General features: G+C 43.4%; 1 protein-coding gene across 4 annotated transcripts in view; it reads left to right on the top strand.

Annotated features, from left to right (window-relative positions):
* The first annotated feature begins 610 nt into the window (after window positions 1–610).
* Window positions 611–23599, top strand: part of YAP1 (Yes1 associated transcriptional regulator) — a 66733-nt gene continuing 43744 nt past the window's right edge. For all 4 annotated transcript variants that reach the window (XM_083170069.1, XM_083170068.1, XM_083170067.1 and 1 more), the window contains exons 1-2: window positions 611–1098; window positions 15189–15439. In XM_083170069.1, the coding sequence (XP_083026195.1) occupies window positions 868–1098; window positions 15189–15439 (482 nt within the window). In that variant the 5' untranslated portion in view covers window positions 611–867. The remainder of the gene's footprint in view (window positions 1099–15188; window positions 15440–23599) is intronic.

Raw genomic sequence — 23599 nt, 5'->3', positions numbered from 1 at the left:
GGATGGTAAAATATAACACGTCAGTTTAAAAAAACCTAAAAAAAGAAATGTTGTCCTTTTTCCATGTCAACCTTTTGTATGTGTCAAACTTTTGGCCATGTCGACTTAGTGCAGGTTGACCGTCTTCATGTGTCAACCCATATGCCTGTCGACCAATAGTGGTTAGTTGGCAGCTCTGTGTAAGTTACTGGGTTGCATGGACTGGTATTATAGTTGGACAGACAAGTTGGATGTTGAAGGAAGCATTATCCCCGTAGTAAGAGGACGTACTGTATATACATGCAATCAATTCACAGCCACAGGTACTATGTTTTGGGACTACAAGACCCAGCATGACCTAAGCCATGTCCCCCCACAGAGCAGCAGTCTGTGATGTCAGGGTGGGTCAGGAGGAGGAGACCCCTGTGTACCTCTCCTCACAATCACATCATCCCATCCTCGGGATCTTTAAAAAGGAAAAAAAAGAGTAAAGTGCTGGATGGGGGGCGTGGCTTTCCCGGAACACCGCGCCCCCACCATCTCCCAGGCTCATCCCCACGGTGGGCGTGGCCCGAGCGCTGGTCACGTGCCCAGGGGGAAAAAAGTTTCTGCGCTCCTCCCAGCGGGCTGCGGGGAAAGTTTCCTTCTAGTCGCTGCGAGTTGCAGAGCGGGAGCTGAGGCGGACTGAGAGAGGGGCCCTGCGCCGGCGCGGATCCTCGGGGGCCCCCAAGCGGACTGTCACCCTGTGGCCGAGCCACCGGCAGGGCAATAGGGACGCGGGACGCCCGGTGACATGAGCGGCAGCCCCGCAGCCTGACCCGAACCCCGGGATTGTGCCCCCCCCCCCTCCCCACTTCTCCCCAGTCACTGCCCTCATACCCCACCACCATGGACCCCGGGCCCCAGCAGCAGCAGCCCCCCGCCCCGGCCCCGCAGCCTCCTCCGGCCGGGCATCAGATCGTGCATGTCCGGGGGGACTCGGAGACGGACCTGGAGGCGCTCTTCAATGCGGTTATGAACCCCAAAACCGCCAACGTACCCCAGACCCTGCCCATGCGGATGAGGAAGCTGCCTGACTCATTCTTCAAGCAGCCGGAGCCCAAGTCCCACTCCCGGCAGGTACGGGGCTGAGGGGGGGTCGACCCGAGAGTGGGGGTCATTTAAATCACTGACTGCAATGACTTATTGCCCCATCCCTGCAGGTTGGGGTGCTAGATAATCACTGCATGGTCCCTATCTTGGGGTCTAGCTAGCCAGGGGGCTCCCAGGGGCGATCACTCTGCAGGGATACATTGTATCAGTTCATGTCCCTGATACATTCCTATACAGAAGGCACCTAGATCCCCCCCTTGTACCTGAGTGCTACCCCAGGAGGGGGCTGCATGTCCAGGATGTATACACTGTATAGTGCTAGGTGTGTATCATATATAGTATTGCTAATATATATATATATATATATATATATATATATATATATATATATATATATATATATATATAATGCAGCCCCTATGTTGCTAGGTGTGTAATATAGCATTTCAGCCCCAGTATACAGCCACTTTGTTGCTTTTGTAATCATTTGTATTCCTTGAACCTCCTGCTACACTGCTGTGAAGTGTCTGCAACAACAACCTGCAATCCATCCATTTCTCTTGGGCCAATGCAGCTTCTCCAACTTCTAGCTGAGGGCAGTGTGGTGGGGGGTGGAGAAGTTTGCATGTAGAGTCCTGTAAACTCCCACATAGGCAGGGTGGGGGGAGAGTGCACTGGTTTTTTACTGTGGGCCCTGTGTAGTAATGGTGATCTGGAAGTCATTTATTAATAGCTTTATATGGCTGTTCCTTAGCTGCCTCTGATCTGTCAGCCCAGCCTGGGAGACTTAACCCCTGGGGTGCCAGCCAGTCCTGCGGACAGACCTGCTGTGCAGCGGCCCTTGTGTGTGTTTAATAACTTACTTATTAATTACTATATACTGTAGGAGTTTTTGTTTTCTTTTTCCTCTTGTGGAGTAGTTCCATAGCCACACACTGGATAGGGCAGGGGTATCAGCTGGAATCAGGAGAGCAGGCTCTGCTGGAGGGAGGGAGGGAGAGGGCTGCAGCTTGTGTACATTTCACCTCTGGCTACAGAAAATCAGTGTTTTCCCAACAGCTCTTTCATGTGTGCACACCCGGCTGTTGTTTCCTGACCTGGGAAGCTCCAGTTCCTGACTATCCAAACTCTGCAAACAAATGCAAAGTGCTCCCTGCAACTTTTTACATGCTTAACTTCAGGGGGGGTTTCAACTGAAATACACTGCAGAGACTCTCCTGGGCTTACTGTGCAAGGAGTGCAGGGCTAGGAGGGTGAGGGAGTCCATGGTTGGGTTCTGTTACAATGTGTACTATTTTTTTTATTTTTTGATGTTCAGTTAGCGCAAAAATAAATAAATAACGTTGAAATAATAAATAACGGAGCAGAACTTTTTGTTTGTTTTTGGCAGAACCCGTATTTGCTCCTTTTTTGTTTGTTTTTGTAAACTTTATTGTACAACCTGTTGGTAAAAAAAAAAGTTTATTTCAGTTTGCTGTTTGTATCAGTCTATCATCTGCTAAGTAAGTTTCCTATATAAAGGGGGGGGTTACTTACTAGTAATGAAAAAAAAATCTTGCAATTGTTTTGCAAAGGATCATTGCTGGCGGCTGGTTTTCCCAATGTTGGCCTCAGGGTGGATCAGGGGGGGGGGGGGAGGGGGGAGGGGCTCGCCATTTAAAAGCACATGGAAGTATAGGAATGTGTCCAGGATAATAGTCCGAATTGTCATCATCAATGGACTAAAAGGAAACTTTTAAATTTATATATTTTTTTATTAAATCGAAAACTCTGTATTATAGAGTGTCTGCAGTGGCAGCAGTTTATATATGGTGTTCTATTGAGACCACCCTCTTATGTGCACGTAAAACTGTTCAATGCTGTCTAGAGTTTGTGGATGGAGGAGGAGGCGGCGGCAGAGGAAACATCCCCTTCCCCCAACTAGACCATCAACACAACCCTTCATCTGCCATGGCCACCCAGGCTTCTCTGTGCTACAAAAGGCAAATCTGTGATTTGTCAATGCACTCGGCATTTGTTAATACTTTTTTTTTTTCTCATGGTTAAATACAACTTTTAATCTGTGAGTGGAAATTTCCATATCCATTCATGGCTTTCAAATGACCATTAGTGTACTTGAGGTGATTGTTTTCAATTACTTCCCAAAGTTACTTTGATTTATTTATTTATTTATTTTTTTTACACCCAGCACAGAACTTTCCTGTGAGAAGTTGGGGCTGAAATTGCGTTTTTATATTTACATTTTGTTTTTTTTTTATGGACCTGTAGTTTTATGTTGGTTAAGTTCAGACCCTTCTTTTGTACTTTTTCAACCAACCACCTTCTCTCCCCCTGTTTTAAGATGGGTATGGGTCATTGGGTCGACTGCTGAAGGTTGATAGGGCTGGAAGGTCTAGGTCGAGCAATGGGAAGGTTGACAGACAAATGGTCGACATTAGTTTTTCACGTTTTTTTGTCGCGAATGTCAACATGGACACAGCCAGAGTGTACCGCATCCCCTCGCTTGGCACGGTGCGCTGTTGTGCTTGGAACAATATTTTATTCTTCCGCCACGCCGTAGTGCATGGTAGGGCATGAAATGCAGTCTGTCGGCAAAAAAAAAAATGTGAAAAACTAATGTCAACCTTTGACTGTCGACCTTCCAGCCGCATCGACCGAAGGCCTGACGACCATCAGTGGTCGACCTAAATAGTGACCGTATGCCGTATGAGATAATGGTTTTCTCCCACGTTTGTGGATCACACGGGCAACTATTAACCATTTTTTTTATTTTTGCAATAATAAAAGTGAATTAATAAAAAGGCTCATGTGAAATCTCAGCATTTTGCAACCTAAAATGTTCTAATGCCTTTATTATGCCTATGAAGATGATGTCTGTGTTAACCTTTTAATAATAATTGGATTTATTTGATATTTATCAAAGCTCTGTGAGAGATAAAGTACTAGCCAATCCGATTCCAAGACATTGCTTGTGCAACCTGCAAGTCATTCACCTGCAATTTCAGCTCTTCTTGCGATTGATCGCCACAATCACAGGAAAATTGTAGGTGAGTTGAGTGTAATGCTGTGTACACACGGAGGCGATAGGGGCTGAAATCGCTGGGAATATGGTCGCTGAGCGACCATATTGCCAGTGATTGGAGTGTGCACCAGCGATAAATCGCCAGGTGCGCGCTCCCGTTTTCAGCCCCTGAATAGTCGCTGGTCGGTGGAGCATGCTCCTCCGACCAGCGACATCCCCTGCCTCTTCACCCAGCAGTGTTTAAATTTTCATCTGCGACCATCTCTGATCGCAGATGAAAACGGGACATGGGGCAATATGATTGCTGAGCAATATATTGCCAGCGATCATATTGCCCCGTGTGTACGCACCTTATGGAGCTGATTGGCTAGTACTTTATCTTTCACAATGTGGGGGTATATTCAATGGATGCTGGATCCATTCTAAAATTATTTTGACGGAATGGATCCGTCATCGATTTATTCAATGCAGCGCCAAATCCAGATGTTGGATTTCGCCGCTGATTGATGCTCACCCATCTAGCGTGGAAACCGGGTTAGCTGCTCTCAATCGACCCGGCGGCGACGCGTGACATGTGGGTGGATACGGGAGGTGGGGGACAGGAGTTCAGTACCGTGTAAGCTGCTGCTGGTCACCTGGCGCCGTCCTCCCTGCCTCAATCCGACAACTTTTCATGTCGGATTGAGATTGCCGGAAGCATGGCCAAAACCTTCCAGTGTGTTTCCGTCAAAAGCAGGTGGATTAGCGGCTATTCCGTCAATCCACCTGGTTTTCGGCAGGTCGCAACTTTTAAACTAGCATTGAAAAATCGGAACCCCTTCCGACTTATTCATGTTCAAAACTGTCATCTTTTCAGAAAGACAGCAGTTTTGACATCAATTGAATATACTCCATGATCTCTTTTAAACTTTGATATATACTCCCCTAAAAGTCATCTAGCATGTGGCTTTGCTTTCATAACCAGATCTTACCACCCATATATCTTACCATTAGGCAGATCGACAGAACGGGCATGGATTGTTGCGATCCCGGCCGTATCTCACCAATCCACCACCGTTTACGCGGCCACCCCCCCTTTTCGCCAATCGGCAGGCGGGACACTGAATCCCACCTGCCGATATGCGGTCACGCAAAATTAAAATGGGCCAGGTTCACGGCTGTCAGGAACCAGGATTGAATACACCCCCAAAGTCCACTAATCTGTACAGGGCCTTTCTGTTACATAGGAGACTGTAAGTTTTTATTTCTACACTGAGCAAAGTGATCGAAGATGATGAATCTTCCCCTTCAGAATAGGTTTTAAAGGTACGTTAGTGAACACAAGGGTTCGGTTATCCTGCTGTGTAGATGAAAATGATTCTGTATTTCCACATATTCCCGATATAATCGTTAGGATAACATTGAATATCCCTTGCACCAGAGCAGCTACCGTGTGCTGAATATTTTACTAGAAGCTGCGAGTGACACAGTTGATGACGAATCAAGATCTGTCATAACTGACATTGTACAGACCTGTAATTAGGAGGAACAATTAGCTTTTAAATGATGCACTTTATTTAGTTAATGTCTCGCCTCTTTTGCAAATGAAGACCCACCCAATATCTCTTATACAGAGAAGGAAGAGGCCAAATATTTTATTATTCTAGATCTTTTTATATTCCTTTGCTCATTGTTGAGCCATCGTTCTGTGTACTTAGTTCTAGAATCTACTTGTTTTCTAGAAAATGCCATTATGAGCACTCTGGAAGTCACAGCGCTATAACACACAGATATAAATTAAAACTTTGATGGACATTTTTCTTTTTTTTTACAAATATCTGGTAGTAGATTAGCAGCTTTTTATTGGTCGGTGACTCTTGGTGAGGGACAGACTCTCACACAAATATGTCAGTGTGCAGTGACCAACTCCTGAATCGTTTTACTTTGCAAGAAAAACACCTTGATGAAAATGTTTTTTTACAAGAACACGGGATCTTTAAATTTGCTCCAACTTTTTAATAAGCTGGGTCTTGCTTTTCTGGTTTTAAACTTGGACCTTAAAACCAAAATGGGGCTTATGTTTAAGCAGACCACTACGAATAGATGTTGTCTACAAACAATGTTGTGTAATACAAGTGGGATATGGGCAAGGAATTTGGAACTTAAAAGTACAGATATATGGGGTGGGTGTTAATGAGCTGCGAGCAAAGCAATGTGCAGGATGCTAGTTAAACAGATTCCCCTTTTTTATTTTATTTTAAAGGTCACAGGGCAGAGTTCTGCCAGCATTTCACAGTCCTCCTTCACCAGAGTCACTTTTGCACAAAAACTCACCTCTAGGTGAGGCCCTATGTGCCTTGAAAGGTATCTTTACTGTTCCGCCATGATGGGAACCCAAGAATTCATACCAGGAGCAGTAAAGATAACCTATTGAGGTACATAGGGCCTCACGTAGAGGTGAGTTTTTGTGTAAAAGTGACTGGTGAAGGAGGACCTTATTCCTTGTCTGGGTGACGATCGAGGGTGAGGAGTGGTAACCTCTAAAGTAGGCATGTCCAAACTGTGTCCCTCCAGATGTTGTGAAACTACACATCCCAGCATGCCTTGCCATAATATTAGCATTCTGTAATAGCAAGGCATGATGGGACAACAGCTAGAGGGCCATCGTTTGGACATGCCTGCTCTAAAGAAACTCTTATGTGAAAAATGGGGCCTACTATAGAGGTCAGTATTCATATATTTGGAAAAAGGAGTGACATTCAGGATATCGAAATTGTGGTGTTGAAGTGACTGTATCCATCCTTTCAAGAAACCGCTATGTGAACGTAGGGCCTTACTAAAAGGTCAGTGTGGTTCATGGAGGGGGGAAGCCTCTCACAAAAAACTGAGTGTGTTGGTAGCCAGCACCATTTTATAGTCCTCCATATTTATTTGAATTTCTCCAGTTGGTCACTTTTTCCGAGACTTAATACATCTCCCCCTTTGAGTTTCTGTGTCTATGCATTATTGTCACAGGGATAACAGTGTAAAAGCCATAGACCTGGTTGTTAGTATTCTGCATGTAATTAAGAGGTAACTTGCATCCTGCCACGGCCATTTTTCGACAATCCGTGGCTATTTCCGTCTATCCTCAGACTTTCCGACACACGACAGCCGGAAACATTGAATTCCTGTTGTTACTGTCAGATAAAAGGAAAACAGCCCGGGATTCCAACTGTCGGGACGTTTCCGACAGTCGTAATTCCATATTGAATACCCCCTCAAGTGTGGAAACTACTTTCTAGATTCCATTTGTTAGCGCCGGCTTCTTTTTTTTTTTCCCGCCCAAAGAGAAACATAAAGGACTATAATTGGATAGCCCGATAATTGTGGTAATAGCATGTTTTTTTTACGGATGAAAAGTAGCACCGTTAATTGTAGACCCATAGAATCTCCACATCTGACTGTATGTACACTGGTATCCTTTACAAAAACATGTTGACATGAATGTCATAACTGCATACACAATGTTGACATGCATGCTGACAGTCATCCGTGTTGATAGTACGTTTTGAGTTGGGCTTATAGCCTTATATAGAGAAATATTGACATATCAACAATGTAAGATTTCTGCCATGTTGGCATAACTTGTAGGCCTCCGCTGGCCACGCTGTTCCCTGTATTGCCAATTGGCAGGATAATTAATTGGCAAGCCGCATTACATGGAATAATCCATGTCCCTTAGGGCGTTCTATTGACCAGACTGGTGCAGTCCATGGAGATGGGGAAAGACCGTTGAGGCAGGTTATACCATATCTATATGTATACTGGGATGGAAGTTGTTGGAGATGCAGGTGAGATTCTCCTACACCTCGCGGACAGAAGTCCCAGTGTTGACACTAGACAGCTTTTGGAGGGAGTACTTGGTAACTAGTATCGATCGTCACGTGAACGTAAGATCTCTTTAATTATATTGCTGCTTCTGTTGATTAAATTGTCATTTTTTGTTAATTTGATGAAAGAAAACAGTTTTTTCTTTTAATAGTCGTAAAAAATAAAAATAAAACCCTTTCCAACATCAGAATTGTTAACATTGTGACTGCTTTTGCCAGCATCTGCTCATCTGAGAGCCAGCGGGTGCACCCTAGGGAGCATAAGAGGGGGGGGTTCCATTTTGCATGGTGGTAATCGCCACGGTGCATTACAATGTGCCTAATGCCCTGCTGCAGCATGTCAGTGTGGTTGTAGTCTGGACTTTGTCTTGGCCATTCCAGAACATTGAGGGTAAGACATTTCTAACTTTGGTTACTACTTTATCACTTTCCAATCAGCTGTCGTTTTTCATTCTGGAAAATGGAAGTTAGTAGCTGATTGGTTGGTATGTTATATCTCTCCAAGATTTTATACGTCTGCCCCTCAGTCCTCTCTTTTTCAACCTTTCAGTTGGGTATGCAGTTGATAGTCAATTAGTCAACACCTGAAAGAGGTCAACATAACTTGGGTCGAAGTGGTTAAAAGGTTGACACCTACAATATGTCGACATGGGAAAGGTTGACATGAGTTTTTCACGTTTTCTTTCTAGAACGGGTGGACATAGAGAGAGAATATAATAATAGTGTGCCAAGCGTAGCGGTATACATATGTGTCCATGTCGACACAAGCCAACATAGACCCAAAAACTCATAAACTCAGGGCAACATTTTCCATGTCGACCTATCGCTTGTGTTGCCTGTTCAACCCTGTTGACCTAAGCCATGTCTACCTTTTTTAATTTGTTGACCTAATGACTGTCTACATAACAGTCCACCCTATGACACATACCCTACAGTTGATTTTGCTGTGTGTTTTGATTTAATTTCCCTGTTTTGTGACTAATGCGGAGTTCTAGTTTGCAGTCAAATGGCCTAATAATTGTCTGTAAAATACCCAGGCATAAATGTGGATTCACAGATCGTGTTATTCCTGGTTCTGTGGGTGGGGGCCACCACCAAACCTCCCCATGCTTGATGGATGGGATGGGGTTCATGATCAGCTTTGGTTGTTTTTTTTTCCAATATAGTTCTTCAAACTAACTCCAATTTAGTCCCGTCTGTTGAGAGGTCATTGTACCTGGCCACCCGGCAGTTATCCGGCATTTTTGAGTGCCGGGTCATTTTGCCGGGTGCAGCCTATCCCCAATTCACACCACCCGCAAATTATTAAAGCTTTTCAACCTGGGAATTTGCTGAAAAACCTGTGATGTAAAAGGGTCAACATAGGTCTTATATCCTGGTACTGGGATCCTGGACAAGAGCAGGGTCAGATTGCCAGGATTTAAGACCCGTATTCACCTTTTTGCACCAAAGAAAAACCCGGGTTTATCAGCAAAATCCCAGGTTGGAAATCTTTAACCCGGTAATTTGCTTCTGTTGTGAAAGAGGTATCTGATGCACCTTTGCCATCCTGAATAATACTGCAATGTTTTGTAGAGAGGGGCCCCTGTCCTAGCTACCCATCTGGGAAAGCTGTACTTGTGCAATTGTGTTGATGAGAAATCTAGATTCTTGTCTATATCATTCTTGGTCTTTGGGTGGGGGAGATGTATCATTATACAGCAAAGCCTACCGGCTTCTCTATGCCGTAAATCCCCATAGAGCGATCCTCTCTGCCCCTTCATGGCTTGTGTATGTGCAGTAGGACTTTCAGGTCATATATTCGGGAACCTAGTATTAAGCTGGGACAGCTCTATATCAAGAGCTGTCTCTGTAGGTAAGTAATCGCTACAGATTGGCGTTAAACGCCGGTATGCATAGGGGCAGGATGTATGGCATTGATGCATCCTACACTAGTTTGGGTCACCTACTTCTCCGAGATTAGTAATGGTCTTCAGTGTTCTCCATGTGTACTTTGTCACTGTGGCACAAGGGCATTCAACGGTTACTTTGAGGGTGATTCAATTGTATCAGAGCGTCAACCGCATGTCGCATTAGACGAGCGATATTCAGCTATTCAGGTGGCAGCTCCAATTTTTTTTTTGCAGCATGTGCTCTAATGGAGCAACAATTGATGTGTCCCAATGGGTGCAGTGGAAAAACACTTTAATATCCCCATTTCAATGAAACACTCAAAACTTAGGGAAACAAAACTTAAGGTCCATACACACTGGGCGACTATGCCCAGCGTGTATGGACAGCGATGATGTCACTCACCGCTGCGGGGAAAGCTGCTCCGTGCATACACACTGAGCAGCTTTCCTCCTTCCCGGCACCGACGGAGGGGGGAGGACCGCGTTGCATAGCGCAGAGCTACGCAAAGTCGTCCTCAACGCCGCTCATCTGCTGGTATTACCAGCAGATGAGCAGCTTTCCCGGCGATGATGTAGGAGCGCGCAGCACCGCTCACCGCTGGGGCATAGACACTGGGTGGCTTTGAGCTGAAAGCCGCTCAAACATGCTGTTTTGAGTGGCTTTCAGCTCAGTCGCCCAGTGTGTATGGGCCTTTAGGGAGATTTTGCAGGCTGGACTTTTACTACAAAAAAAGTATTAAAATTGAGGATAATATATTTATATGAAATATAAAAAAATTATTTTATATAATTTATTTATTTATTTTTAAATTGTGTAGTCATCAGGGATTTATTGTAGTTAAACGGTTGCCTTTTGTAACCTTTTCCCAATAAAAAAGGAACTACAGAAATGTCTTTGCAGATGGATGTTTCCTTGACCTAGTATTAATGCAGGCAAAACCGCCGAAGGTCCTGTTTTATTGGTCTCATAATGAAGTACACTTAATTGGAGGACTTGACTTGTATAGTTATTCCGGTATAAATGGAAGACTATGTCTAGGTCGACCACTAATTGTTGACAGTGACTAGGTCGACACCTTAAAAATGGTCGACATACCCAAGGACGACATTGACAACGGGTCAACACAAACTTATGGTCGACATAAATAAGGTTGACATGAGTTTTTCACAGTTTTTTGGTGTCAATGTGGACACTGTACAAGGGAACCTTGACCTCGCCCATGGCTTGCTGCACTGGGCACACTACTATATTCCCACTGTGTGCCCACTTGGATAGTAAAGTATGAAAACAACACCTAACAAAAAAACCTAACAAACAAAAGACACAAAAAACTCATGTTGACCATAAGCTTGTGTCTGCATGTTGACCTTGGGTATATCTACTATTTCAAACTGTTGACCATAAGTGGTCAATCTAGACCTTGTCTAGACTCTACCCAGTAACCACATACCGACTTGCATTGCTGCCATATATTTATAGGGAAGCCAGTGGAGCAGGGGTTCTCAAACTCTGTCCTCAGGACCCCACACAGCTCACGTATTCCAGGTCACCTGGCAGGTGCAGTCATTACTCATTGCCACATTTTAAAAGATCCACAGGTGAAGCTAATTATTTCACTTGTGATCCTGTGAGGAGACCTACAATACGTGGGGTCCTGAGGACTGAGTTTGAGAACCTTTGCAGTAGACGATACTTACATGTCCACACGTGTTGCGCAACACTGACACCGTGAAATCGGTTACTGCTTGTTCGTCATTGGGTAGAATGACCACATTTTAGGACTCTGTAAATACAAGATGATGGTTAATCAGTCCCTCCTCACCGATTTGATTAATTGCGGTGGTCTTCATCTACAGATGACAGTATAGAATTGTTGGCTGCACAGTATATCAACCATCTCCCAGCTCCATTAAGTTGTTTTGGAACCTTTGACAACGTATATTTATGAATGGTTTTTATTAGTAGATTTCTTGAAGTGCAGTAGTTTTCTTTAAGTAAATATCGTGTTCAGTTAGTGATACGAAAACCCGAGATCGTCTACACTTGCTTCTGTAGACATGTTCTTATACTTGCACGAGCGAGGTTAATGAGTAAAGTGTTGCTGTTGGCTGGTAAAGACTTTTGTACTTTGGACGTGGTCTACAATTGGTGAGAACCAGTATGCTAAAAGTGTTAATGCATTGTCACCGCCACAAGTGCAGAACATTTGCATATGTATCTTGGTGAACTGTTTTTTTCTAACTAGATAAGATGTTGGAGAAACTCTTGTATTGGACTCTCGTAACCATCCAACCATATCGATGTTATCCAATTCAGTGGGTCTCAAATAAGTGGCTTGCAGAAGTTTTCAATAATACCCCTTTTCCACCAAAATCCTGGGTCTGACCTGAGATTAGGAAAACTGTTTAAATCCAGGGCAGCTCCAACTCTCGTTATTCCTGGGTCGGTCACATTTGGTTGGTCTTCTGCCAAGCGCTATGAACTCCAACTCTCCCCATGCTTTAAGTAGGACACTGGTCGGATGAACCGGGTTACCCATTTACACTGAGCCTTTCCCTGGTACTTCCTGGGGTCAACTATGGTAGCTACCCAGAAAGGAGGGGGGGTCCTCTCTTTTTTTTTTTTTCCTCTATGACCTGGGTTATCACAAGAGTATCAGGGTTTTAGTGGCAGTGGGAGGGGGCCATACATGGGTGGTCTTCAAGTAGGCCGTGTAATGTGAAAGAGGGAGCCTATAAGCAGGTAGAGGGTGAAACTTACAATTATTTTTGGCTTTAAAAATGTATCATATTGGGAAACTGGATCTCTTACCTTCAGTTACCATTTTCTTTATAGGTAGTGCAAATTGGACGCCTACTTTTGACATTGGCAAGTTTTATCTGGCTTAGTACCATAGCCTTTGGTCTCTCTTGTTCTGGTGCCGTGCTTCTGAAGACACCACAAGAAAGATTGTGCCGCTGGTATCAAGAATAGGGGAGTTTTCAGGTGTCTGTCCTGGGTGCAGACTGTGGGCACCACACCAGGCGCCCATTATAGATACACCACTGGCTGTGTATTTGTTATTATGGTGGTCTTTGCACTTGACAAGCTTGGAATAGTGGTATCTAACACCATAAAGGTAGTTATGTGCAAGGTGATAATGCACCAGCCAATCCGCTCCAATATGTAAATTGACAGCGGCTGATTGGCTGGTGCGTTATCACCTTGCAAATAGAGGGGCGGATGTATTAAGTCTTAACAAGAGGGTGATAAAGAGAGAGAAACGTCCAGCCAATCAGCTCCTTACTGACTTTGCAGGTGATTGGCTGGACGTTTCTCTCTTGATCACCCTTGCATTTATCTCTTGTTCAGGCTTAATACATCTTCCGCCATGTTCTTTATGGGGATAGATACCCCTACTCCAAGCTTCATACAGTTAACCCACAGTCCAGTAATGACTCTGGCTTGAGCAATTTGTTTTTATACATGGCTTTTCTCTCCAGGCATATTTTGACTGCTGTTTTAAGGTATTTTTAGGGAGATGTATTAGTTGGTCTTAAGCGTTTTGAAGTTGTCCATAGCAATCAACCAGCTTCCATTTATCATGATATAGAATGTACTTGATGCTATTTAGAAGCTGCTTTGTTGCTATGAGTAACTCTTTAGAAGGTTTGATACCTATACACCTTGGTGCCCTATATTTTACTTATGTCTTCAATATACACAGTTCAGTATTTAATGTATAACGCATGGGGGATCCTTACTACTCCTCCTAACTTCATAGAACGCCTTTCAGCGGTATTTGATTAGAACCAAGAATTTGGTTAATCTGCTGTCGTCTGTAACCCATGGCTGTTTCAGTGCTCTCGTTTGGACCAATTTATTTATTTATTATTTATTTGCAGTTTCTTATATAGCGCAGCAGATTCCGTTACAGTTTCTTATATAGCGCAGCAGATTCCGTTGCGCTTTACAATAGTAAACAGTGATAAAACAAACTGGGTAACAACAGACAGACTTGGTGGTTAGAGGGCCCTGCTGCAAGCTTACAATCTATAGGGACATAGGAGGGAAACACAAGGACAGGCATCAGTAATAGCATAGCAGTCCCACCAAGTTACAAGTCCAGAAGGGAAGCTATATAATACATATGTGCCTCAGAGGGTTATGCGTGTAGAACTTAAATATGATAGGCTTGCCTGAAGAGGTGAGTTTTCAGGGAACGCTTGAAAGTTTGGAGGCTAGCGGAGAGTCTAATTGTGCATGGAAGGGCATTCCATAGGATGGGAGCAGCTCGATGAAAGTCCTGTAATAGTGAATGGGAGCTAGTGATCCGCTCAGATGAGAGACGCAAATCTTGTGCAGAGCGGAGTGGTCGAGATGGGAGATATTGTGTGATAAGTGCAGAGATATATGCTGGTGCAGTATGGTTAATAGCTTTATATGTCTCCGTCCTAGCTGGGGAATGAGTGAGCTCGTCCCTCTGCTCCCTGCTTTTAACCCCGCTGCTGCTCACATCCCCCTGCAATTAACCCTGTCCCTTCTAACTGGCTCCTTTCCATCCTAGGTGACAAGAAGGGGACCGGCTGCTGCCTCCCCCCCCCCCCCCCCCCCCGGGTTTCCCGCCGTTGACCTGCAGGGTGCCTAGCGCTCCTCCCCCTTATCTTGCTCCGGGGGCCATTTTGGCTCCCTGCGCTCCCTTAAGGCGGGAGAGGGCGACTTACCGGCGCCCCGCTCCGGTCAACGAAATAACTGAAACATGACGACAAAGCTTAGTGGCAATTAGATCAGTTATGTTAATCACAGGATCTATCCTTATGTGTACACTAAACGGTAACCTTTCTTTTATTGCTTACAAGTTTGTTAAAACTCCCTAACCCTTGTGGCAACATCTGAGTGATGTTCAAAATATGTGCTAAAAATGCCAGCGTCCCTTACATTTGTTATATAAAATCAAATCGAATCCTTTTTTTTTTTTTTTACACGCAACATTTTGTATTTCCTATATAAATTAAACATCACAGGTCCTTTATGATGAATAAAAAGGTTTGCTTGGCAATTTTCATACCTATTTTGACAAATGCACTTGGCACTCAAAGGGTTAAAAAAAAGAAATGTTGAGAAATTGTGTTCTTGGCGACCCAAACCGTCCGCAGATGGCTCATGTCCTGTTTTGCATGATGAAACGATTCTAGATTATTAGCTTGGCTTTAAGTGATAAACACTCTAATTGCATGGATAATCTGTAGTTTTGCAAAGTTAGTAACCTAGAATATATCTTGGTGGACAGGGTGCCTCCATTTTGGGGGGATTATGACTTTGTGAGCCGCCAGAAGCTGTTTTTCAAAAATGCCACATTTGCCTCCTCACAGGCCAGCACAGACGGTGGATCTGCCGGGGCGCTGACTCCGCAGCACGTACGCGCTCACTCCTCCCCAGCCTCCCTGCAGCTTGGCGCAGTTTCTCCGGGTGCGCTTTCGCCACAAGGAGTGGTTTCTGCTCAAGGACCCGCCCCACCGGGCCAGCATCATCGACAGTCTTCCTTCGAAATCCCAGATGACGTCCCCCTGCCTCCGGGATGGGAGATGGCAAAAACTCCATCAGGACAAAGATATTTTCTGAAGTGAGTCACTGTCTAATGCACTATAAGTACAGTTTCTCATGGCAATAATATCTACGCACAGACATACATGTGTGGTTTGGGTTTTATTTTTGCAATGAACTATCCTCCCTTTTTTATTTTTCTTATTCATATTTTTTTTTTTTTAAGTTAAATAGCTTTTTATGTGTTTTTATGTTTGTCTGTTTCCATAAGTATAACTTTTTGTAATACAATTACTAACTGTGATTTCAAATGTTGTTTTTTTTTTTTTTTTTTACTATTTTTGGATTTCTTTGCTAATGTTACACTTGCACTTATTACAATTGTGATGTAGTCTGCTAGCCTAGATGATGTGTTTGAAAATTTCACTTGACCTTTCCAGCGTCCTGGACAAACGATATTGTGCGTACACACTGAACGATGTTCCAGGTAGTCTAGTAATATGCAGCTTTTTGTGAACGGCATATCCATTGTACAGATGACCTAAAACCTCGTTAACAACCGTGGGAGCGTGCGTTATTCATCGCACACACACTGGCCAATATTTTGAACGATATCGTTCAGAAGGGCCAAAATGAACGCAATTATTCAAATTATTGCCTAGTTTGTACACACCTTAAGGGTCTGATTCAGAAATAGACAGAACTTCAGTGCGGCATGAAATTAGCATTGAATTTCCGTCCAATCTTTAGGAAAGGCATGCAGGAGTCTCCTGCGTGTCGCTGCGATCCCGGCACTGCTACAGACATTGCAAGCTGGCATGGCCGCCATGTTTCACTTAGGCTAGCTGAGCAACCCCCTGCTTGAGCAGCTGGCCAACAGATTTGGGACAGGAAGTATGTGTGGTGACCTGCAGACACTTGGATTTCCCCTTCTAGAAAATGGGGCAACATGCCCCCCGTTTCTAGAAGCCTTTCCTCAACGCTGCTGCCTTCTGCCGGCTGTCAATCAGAGAGCAGCAGTGGAGAACTCCATACAACAAGGCCGGTTCTACACGTGTGATGCCCTCTGCTGTGGGGTTTCTAGCAGAGCCTGCCTCTCAGTACAGACCAGACTGTAGAGGCACCAAAGCAGACAGCGACACCCCAGGCAGGAAGAGGTACTACATGGGTTTGTAAAGGTGCAAGTTGCTAGACTTAACACTATATACAATGTATTTCACGTATTTCAACATATACCCTATTAAACAAACAGTAAATAATTATTTAAGAAATAAAACTGGATGGTCACTCTGCAACCCCCAATATATTAGAGGGATATGATCAATTATGGAATTTAAGGCCTGATTAGTTGATTACTGTCTGATTACTGGTTAGTGACAAACGGAGATAGCCGAGCGATGAGCCTTCATCCTTTCTTTACATTTTCTTTGTGTCTTTCTAATATAGGAAAGATCACACGGACAGAGAATCTGGCATATTATGAAGGAACTATCACAAATTAGGTTCTTTTTCCTCGGATACCTTTTCCCTGTATACAGATGATTCAAAAAAAGCACCTGTAATAAGAAGCCAGCAGGTCACTCATGAGCATTTGAAACAATCACATTTTTTATTGGCCAAAAAGTTTTTTTTAAGCTTACATTATGGGGGTATTCAATCTAGGATTCCGACTGTTGGAACGTTCCGACATTCGGAATCCCGGGCCGTTTTCACTCAGCTCAACAGTTGGAATTCAATGTTCCGTCCGTCGAGTGTCGGGAAGTGGTTGTGTCGGTGAAAACGGCCCGGATTGTTGTAAAAACGGCCTTGAATTTGAAACTCTGCGGCCGTTTCTGAGAAAACAGATCACACTCCGTGCTAAAGTCTGACTTGTTTTGTCGTAATCTGCCTTCAATGCTGTCGGACGGCCGCTATTTACGCAGGTGGAATTAGCGGCTGTGATTGAATACACCCCTGTTTTAACAAGTCCTTAAGGTTCTTAGCGCTTGAATAAAATGGCATCTATTCAGTATCATTAACTCCCCTTCAGTTTTAACCAATGGCCCAAAATCTCTTGGAGTTGGGATTAATATCCGTAGATATAACATTATGTAATGCTGTGTTGATTGACCCAGGGACATACCTATGTTTGATTTATAAATCTTTTTTCTTAACAAATAAACATGGTGCATGCAAATTCTTAAGAGAATGAATGCCAGTGGCTACAAATTCCTCAATAAGATGATTAATTTGAGAAGCCGCTATCTGTGTATCTTTATTGATCCTTCTAATCTCGATCATTTGGGAATAGAGCAAACCTAATTTAAGGATTTTTGGATGACCGCTATATCGTCAGAATCGGAAAAAAGTTAGCACAAACCGCACAGTGTGAATAAAGCTTGCAGTGCCGATGCTTGACCCTGTCGGATCGGCAGTGCATGAAAAATAGACTGTACAGGCAAACCACTAGTATTGTGTGTATATTCATAATCAGCCATAGTCAAAATCTCAAGTAAATATGGTAATTAATATCCGCTTCGAGGAGTTCACGGGAAATCACATAGTCAAAAGGGGGTAATCGATGTTTGCCAATATTTTCAACAGGCGGAAATGTTGGCACACACTTATTCAATGCAGCAGCAAAATCGACAATTTAGTGGCCGTTTTCGCAAATGCACATTTTACTTTTTTAATAGCTGAATCTGCATTGGCAAAAAATGGGTACTATATTGTCGAATTTGTAGCCATTGTCGCCAATCCGCAGTCCGTTTTCACCAACTGCCAACAGTTGGAAAGAATGAATAGGTCAAATGTAACAATCTGTTATCGGTGAAAAGTGGCGATATTTCCGACTTATGGAAATATGGTCACTAATTGAATACCCCCCAAAATCTCATTGTGTTTAACACCTTTGCTGTCCAAGTTTTTTTTTTCTTTGCCATTCAAACAGTCTGGTTTAACTTAATTGTAATATTCTCACCATTGGATCTGCTACTAGCGCTAGGGCTGTTGAGCCGGACTAGACTTTGGACCTGAAAGGGTTAATCTTTGCACGAAGGGCTACAATTAAGAAGACTCCACTTTTTCCAACACAAATTCCGTTCTGCTCCGTACTCAGACTCAGTCGCACACGGATATACGTGTCCTATATAAGATTAATGAGCAGTCTCCCTGGGCCTCCTAGATACATCACCTTTGCGTTTAAGATCTGTTTTTCTGCAAAAAGAGATGCTAGAGTTGCCCATGACCTGGCGGCTCACTCACATCCGGTATCTCGCGCTGCGTGGCGTACTAATGCTGAATATCGGAGGACGCATCTGTATAGATATTATAGCCGTACCCTGACTGTGCAGCTTATTGCCTGTAAAAGTGCACATATTGATCTTTTCCTCTCTATATCCCCTTCTTGTGGTGCCCTGGTTTCCATATTAAGGGCTCAGGTTACACGGAGAACAATGAGGACTCTTAGACTGTAAAGTACACACAGGTCTGGCAAGCTCATCTGCAAGAACGTTTGTTCTCCAGCACAGACATCCTAAGTAAATGATTGAAATGGCTCCTAGCTGTGAAGGATCAGGCCTGATTGAGAAAAGGTCTGGATATAAACTAGGTTGTTAAGCAAAATAAAGGCTGCTTTTTAAATCTCTCCCTGCTGGGATCACATGCTGACCTGCAGAGCAGCTTAACCCTTCCGAGCTCGGCTTGAAACTTTGGTGTTGGTGCAATTAAGGGCAAATTATCCACGCCGAAAGGAAACAATCTGCTTGATGTAGGGAGAGTGTAATTGAAATGAAATGTAATCTCAGCAGTGCAGGATGTCACAGCCTGTGGTATGGTCTGAGATACTCCAGGTTATCCCTAATGGGACCTCTGTTTCTTGGACATAGAGGCTATCTGTGAATCTCCAGTTAAGTCTTTCCTGTAAAAATCATTTATCAATGAGTGATCGAACTTGTGACTGGTAAAACTCATTGTGTTTGGTTAATGGTGCTTCAGCCAATCCGCTCTGTACTGTAGTTTTTCAAAAACATGAACGGACGAGATTGGCTAGGGCACCATTTCTCATTGATACACGGTGATAAATGAGCCCCATAATCAGTTAAGCTGGGTACTACATACTATACACACTGGGTACACACCTAAAGATTTATCTCCCATCAATCTGGCGAGAACAAAAATCTGGTAATGAATGTAGGCATATGAGTAGGAGACCTGTGCTCTCAAACACTGGAATATAGACCGTTTGTGCATTTTGACATTACCAGATTTTCGTTCCAACCAGCCAGATTGTAAAGATAGCTTTATTTGTATAAACCGGGATGCAGTTCTCTTCTGGATCCCCAATATTGGTCTCCAAGTTTATCTACATCAGTTGAGCCTTCCCTCGCAATCGTGATGTTTTCAGGGTCAAGTGATCCCCTTTTTTGGTTTGATGCTCCGTTGATTCCAAATTTTTGCACTCTTTGATACTTCTAAAAACGCATTTCTTTCCAACTTTAAAGGGGATGTTGAGTCTTGGACATCTGCACCACTTGATAGGGAAACACCTGAGATGCACTGTTGAACTTGGATACTCTTCTGCGGGTGACACACACATGCTTTTGTCTAGTTTTTATGAAATCGCAAAAGTTACAGTAGCGAACTAGCTTGAATTGACATCAAAATGGTATCTCTGCAAATGCGCCAAGCATTGATTTTGCATATAAGTATACTCAGCCTTTCCCTAGTGTTCCGTTCTCATCATCGATGGTTCTCCTGGCATCCTTTGATCATGAGTGGTGGAGTCACGGCTGTCTTACTCCTCACACCCCTCTTCTAGGTCTTGTCTGGTCGTAATGCCCAACAGTTCTCTTCCATGAACGTCTTGGGACTGAGACAGCCAGTTGTGATTCTACCAGTACTGAACAAAGGACGCCAAGAGCTGGTGAGGACCGTTCCCATGGAATACTGTGGTGTATGTTTCCTCTACACTTCCAGCCATCAAAAGAAGGAACCTTTGACAACTGCAGTATAGTGTCTGTTCCACAACAGCAATAGTTACTAACACAATTTTAAGTTCTCTTGTGTTTTTAAGGGTTTAAAGCCCAATAAGGGAGTGCTATATTGCTTTTTACTTGTCTTACTTAACGAAGTTTAAAGCTGAAGCAGTCCTCCTAGTCTCATGGTAAGTGCGCTATATCTGTTGCTATCACTGCTTCTATGGCCAAGATAGGGGGACTACCTCCAAACAGACTGATTTAGTCATCAATTACATAGACTGTTTAATCTGTGTAAATTGTTCCTTGCAGTAACGCCCTACTCCGGTCACCGCATTTTAGAGTCATCATTTATTGCATGATGCACTTACAGTAATCCTGCTTTTTGTTGCATTCGTAAAAGTTACACGTCCGGAAGTGGCCTGTATTACAGTTTAGCTGGGTACACCCTTAGTGATCCCTGCGGCATATCAGCGGTGCCGCGGTAGAACAATGTAGTGCATGCACACTAACGGATAGCGTTCTTGATTATCGGTCAGTGATGCCGCTTCCCCCCGCTATGTACATGCAGTTGCTGATGACCTTGTCAGATTGAGCTGCCTGTACATACAACAGGGAGTGTAGTTAGCGGTGTCCTGGAGTGAGGATCGTTAACAAAATTGAGCGTACCCACTGACTGATGTTCACGATCTATAATTAACTATATAAGTATTGTGCATATCGTTAATGAGATTGCCGAGTTTGTACCCTGCTTAAGACTGTATATCTCGCTGTGACCATGTTAACCTCCATATTGTGTCTTTGTTTTTCCAGGTGTTCAGAGGTACTGGGGGGTATTCAGTCCCAGCCACTATTTCCACCGGCGGAAATAGCTGATCTCGGCTATTCAATGCTGAGCACATTGAAAGCAGTTTATGACTACACCGATCCGACTTTAAAACAAGTCGGATATGTTTTGTCGGAAACGTCCGTGGATTGTTTATTTCACGGCCGTTTTTTGACAGTCTGCTGCCGTTTTCCCAAAGCCACAGACTTTGACACTGGACTGTCTGTACTTTTGAGTACTAACAGTCGAGTTCCAGTCGAGAGAAGCAAAAGCTGCCTGGGATTCTGACTGTTGGGAGTTTCCGACAGTCGGAATCCCATACTGAATACCCCCCACTGTGTCTGAATATGGATGCCCATTTGCTGTCCTTTGCAGTCTGCTTTACCTAGAACAGACACTTAGAAGTAGTTTTGATTAGTAAGATGATTACAGGTAGCTTGTCTTTTTAAAATAAGGTAAACATTTGCTTTTATTAGTGGGATAAGCGAGCCCTATATAATGGTACAGAGTTAATGGACGTGGCATTATTTTGGAACAAAGGTTACTTCCTGCAGCCATGCTGTATTACTACATGGGAGTTCTATTGATGATGTTGCCCATAGCAACCAATTGGATAGTATCGTTTATTTTCTAGAAGGCGCTAAATAAATAAGTAGAATCTGGTTGCCTGTGGCGACATCCCATCTTCAATAGAACGCCCATCTTAGTAAATGTACACAGTCTCTGGGATTTCCAACCGGGGGTGTCTCCATAACAAAACCAGGTGATAGTGGCATATTTTTGCACAACTGCTTTGAATGCATTTTGCTTGTATCTTTTAATCCAGCCCCTAGATTTAGATTTGATATCACTATTTGGTCTTTAATACCATATAATAGATGTCATGAAGATATTTAGCAAAAATATATTGCTATACTAAAGCCTAGAAAATAACAAATGATATCTGAGACAGGTCCAACAAATTGAAAATGAAAATAAATAAATAATAATAATTTATTATATTTTAGAAATTCCAACATGTACTGTATGTTTGGACATACAAAATTCTAATATAATATGGCAGCATTTTAACTGGGTTTAAAAATATATATAGACCCACTTTGTCTCCAATGTGTACCCAGGTATATACCACTTTAGGGAGTGTCTACCATTTTTTTAATTATACATTCTAGTTTTTCCAGTTTTGTAGAATATCTACTAGAAGTACGCACAAGTTGGTGTCAAAGACCTTGTTCTGCGGCTGAGTTGATTTATGAGTACTGACACCAAATGTGTGTGTGGTTGTGTCCCCATACAGGGCAGGTACAGGTTTGAAGGTAAAAAACAAAGTAACTGTTGTATCTGGAACAAGCTATGTTGCTATGCATAAGGGATCAAATTAATTTGTATCTATTCTGTGCAGGGTAAATACTGGCTGCTTTTGCATGTAGCCCACAGATGTTGGACAGCAATTCAGATTTCAGTTTGAACATCACCCACCCAAATCTAAATCTCTGTACATGTTACATCTGATCCACCCCAGTAGCTTGGTTTCATTGTCAGTATTCTTGAAGCCTTCAGGCCAGGGATGGGGAACAAGTGACCCTCCCGCTGTTGTTAAACTATACATCCCAGCATGCCCTGCTACCATTTTGCTATTTGGCCATGCTAAAACATTTACAAGGAATGCTGGGATGTGTAGTTCAACAGAAGCTGGAGGGCTAAAGATTCCTCATCCCTACAGCTGATATGAAAGTCCGTGGTGGTCAATATTCTTTAGGATGTCTAACAGATGTTCTACCGTTGGAACAATCCATCGATCTTCTTCCTATAATTCAAGATGACTCTTCTGCCTCATAATACAAAACAAGCTGAATACCAAATCCCTGCATGAATATTCTGGTTTTCTGGTATCCAAATTGGATATCCAGGATATTGTTCTATGTAACCGTGTGTTTCAAATCATAATGAATATATTTCTTCCAGAATTCAGCACCTAGGATACTAGATGTACAGTGTATAGGTCCACATGGCCGTGATTGGCACTGTATATCTTCATCTTCTAGACCAGTGGTTCTCAACATCTGTCCTCAAGGACCCCCCAACAGTGCACGTTTTCCAGGTCTCCACACAGAATCACAGGTGAAATAATTAGCTTCACTTGTGATCTTTTAAAATGTGTCGTGAGTAATGAATGCACCTGCCAGGTGACCTGGAAAATGTGCACTGTTGGGGGTCCTTGAGGACCGAGGTTCTAGACCACTGACATTAATTATATTGCAGTCCTGCCAAGTGGAATGCTGGAGGCATTCTATTTGTATCACTAATATTCCTGCCAAATATAGAGGGGTACAGGTCGTTAGGCGGACCACTATTGGTTGACTTGGAAAAAGGTTGACCGGTGTTTTTCACTTTTTTTGGTGTCTGTTGACGTAGATCAACATGAACATGAAACTCACTTCCCCGCACAGTTACAGGC

This window comes from Crinia signifera, chromosome 2 (genome assembly GCF_055691185.1).
Source record: "Crinia signifera chromosome 2, ASM5569118v1, whole genome shotgun sequence".
Taxonomy (NCBI): Eukaryota; Metazoa; Chordata; class Amphibia; order Anura; family Myobatrachidae; genus Crinia; species Crinia signifera.
This window is presented reverse-complemented; position numbering and strand designations above follow the sequence as displayed.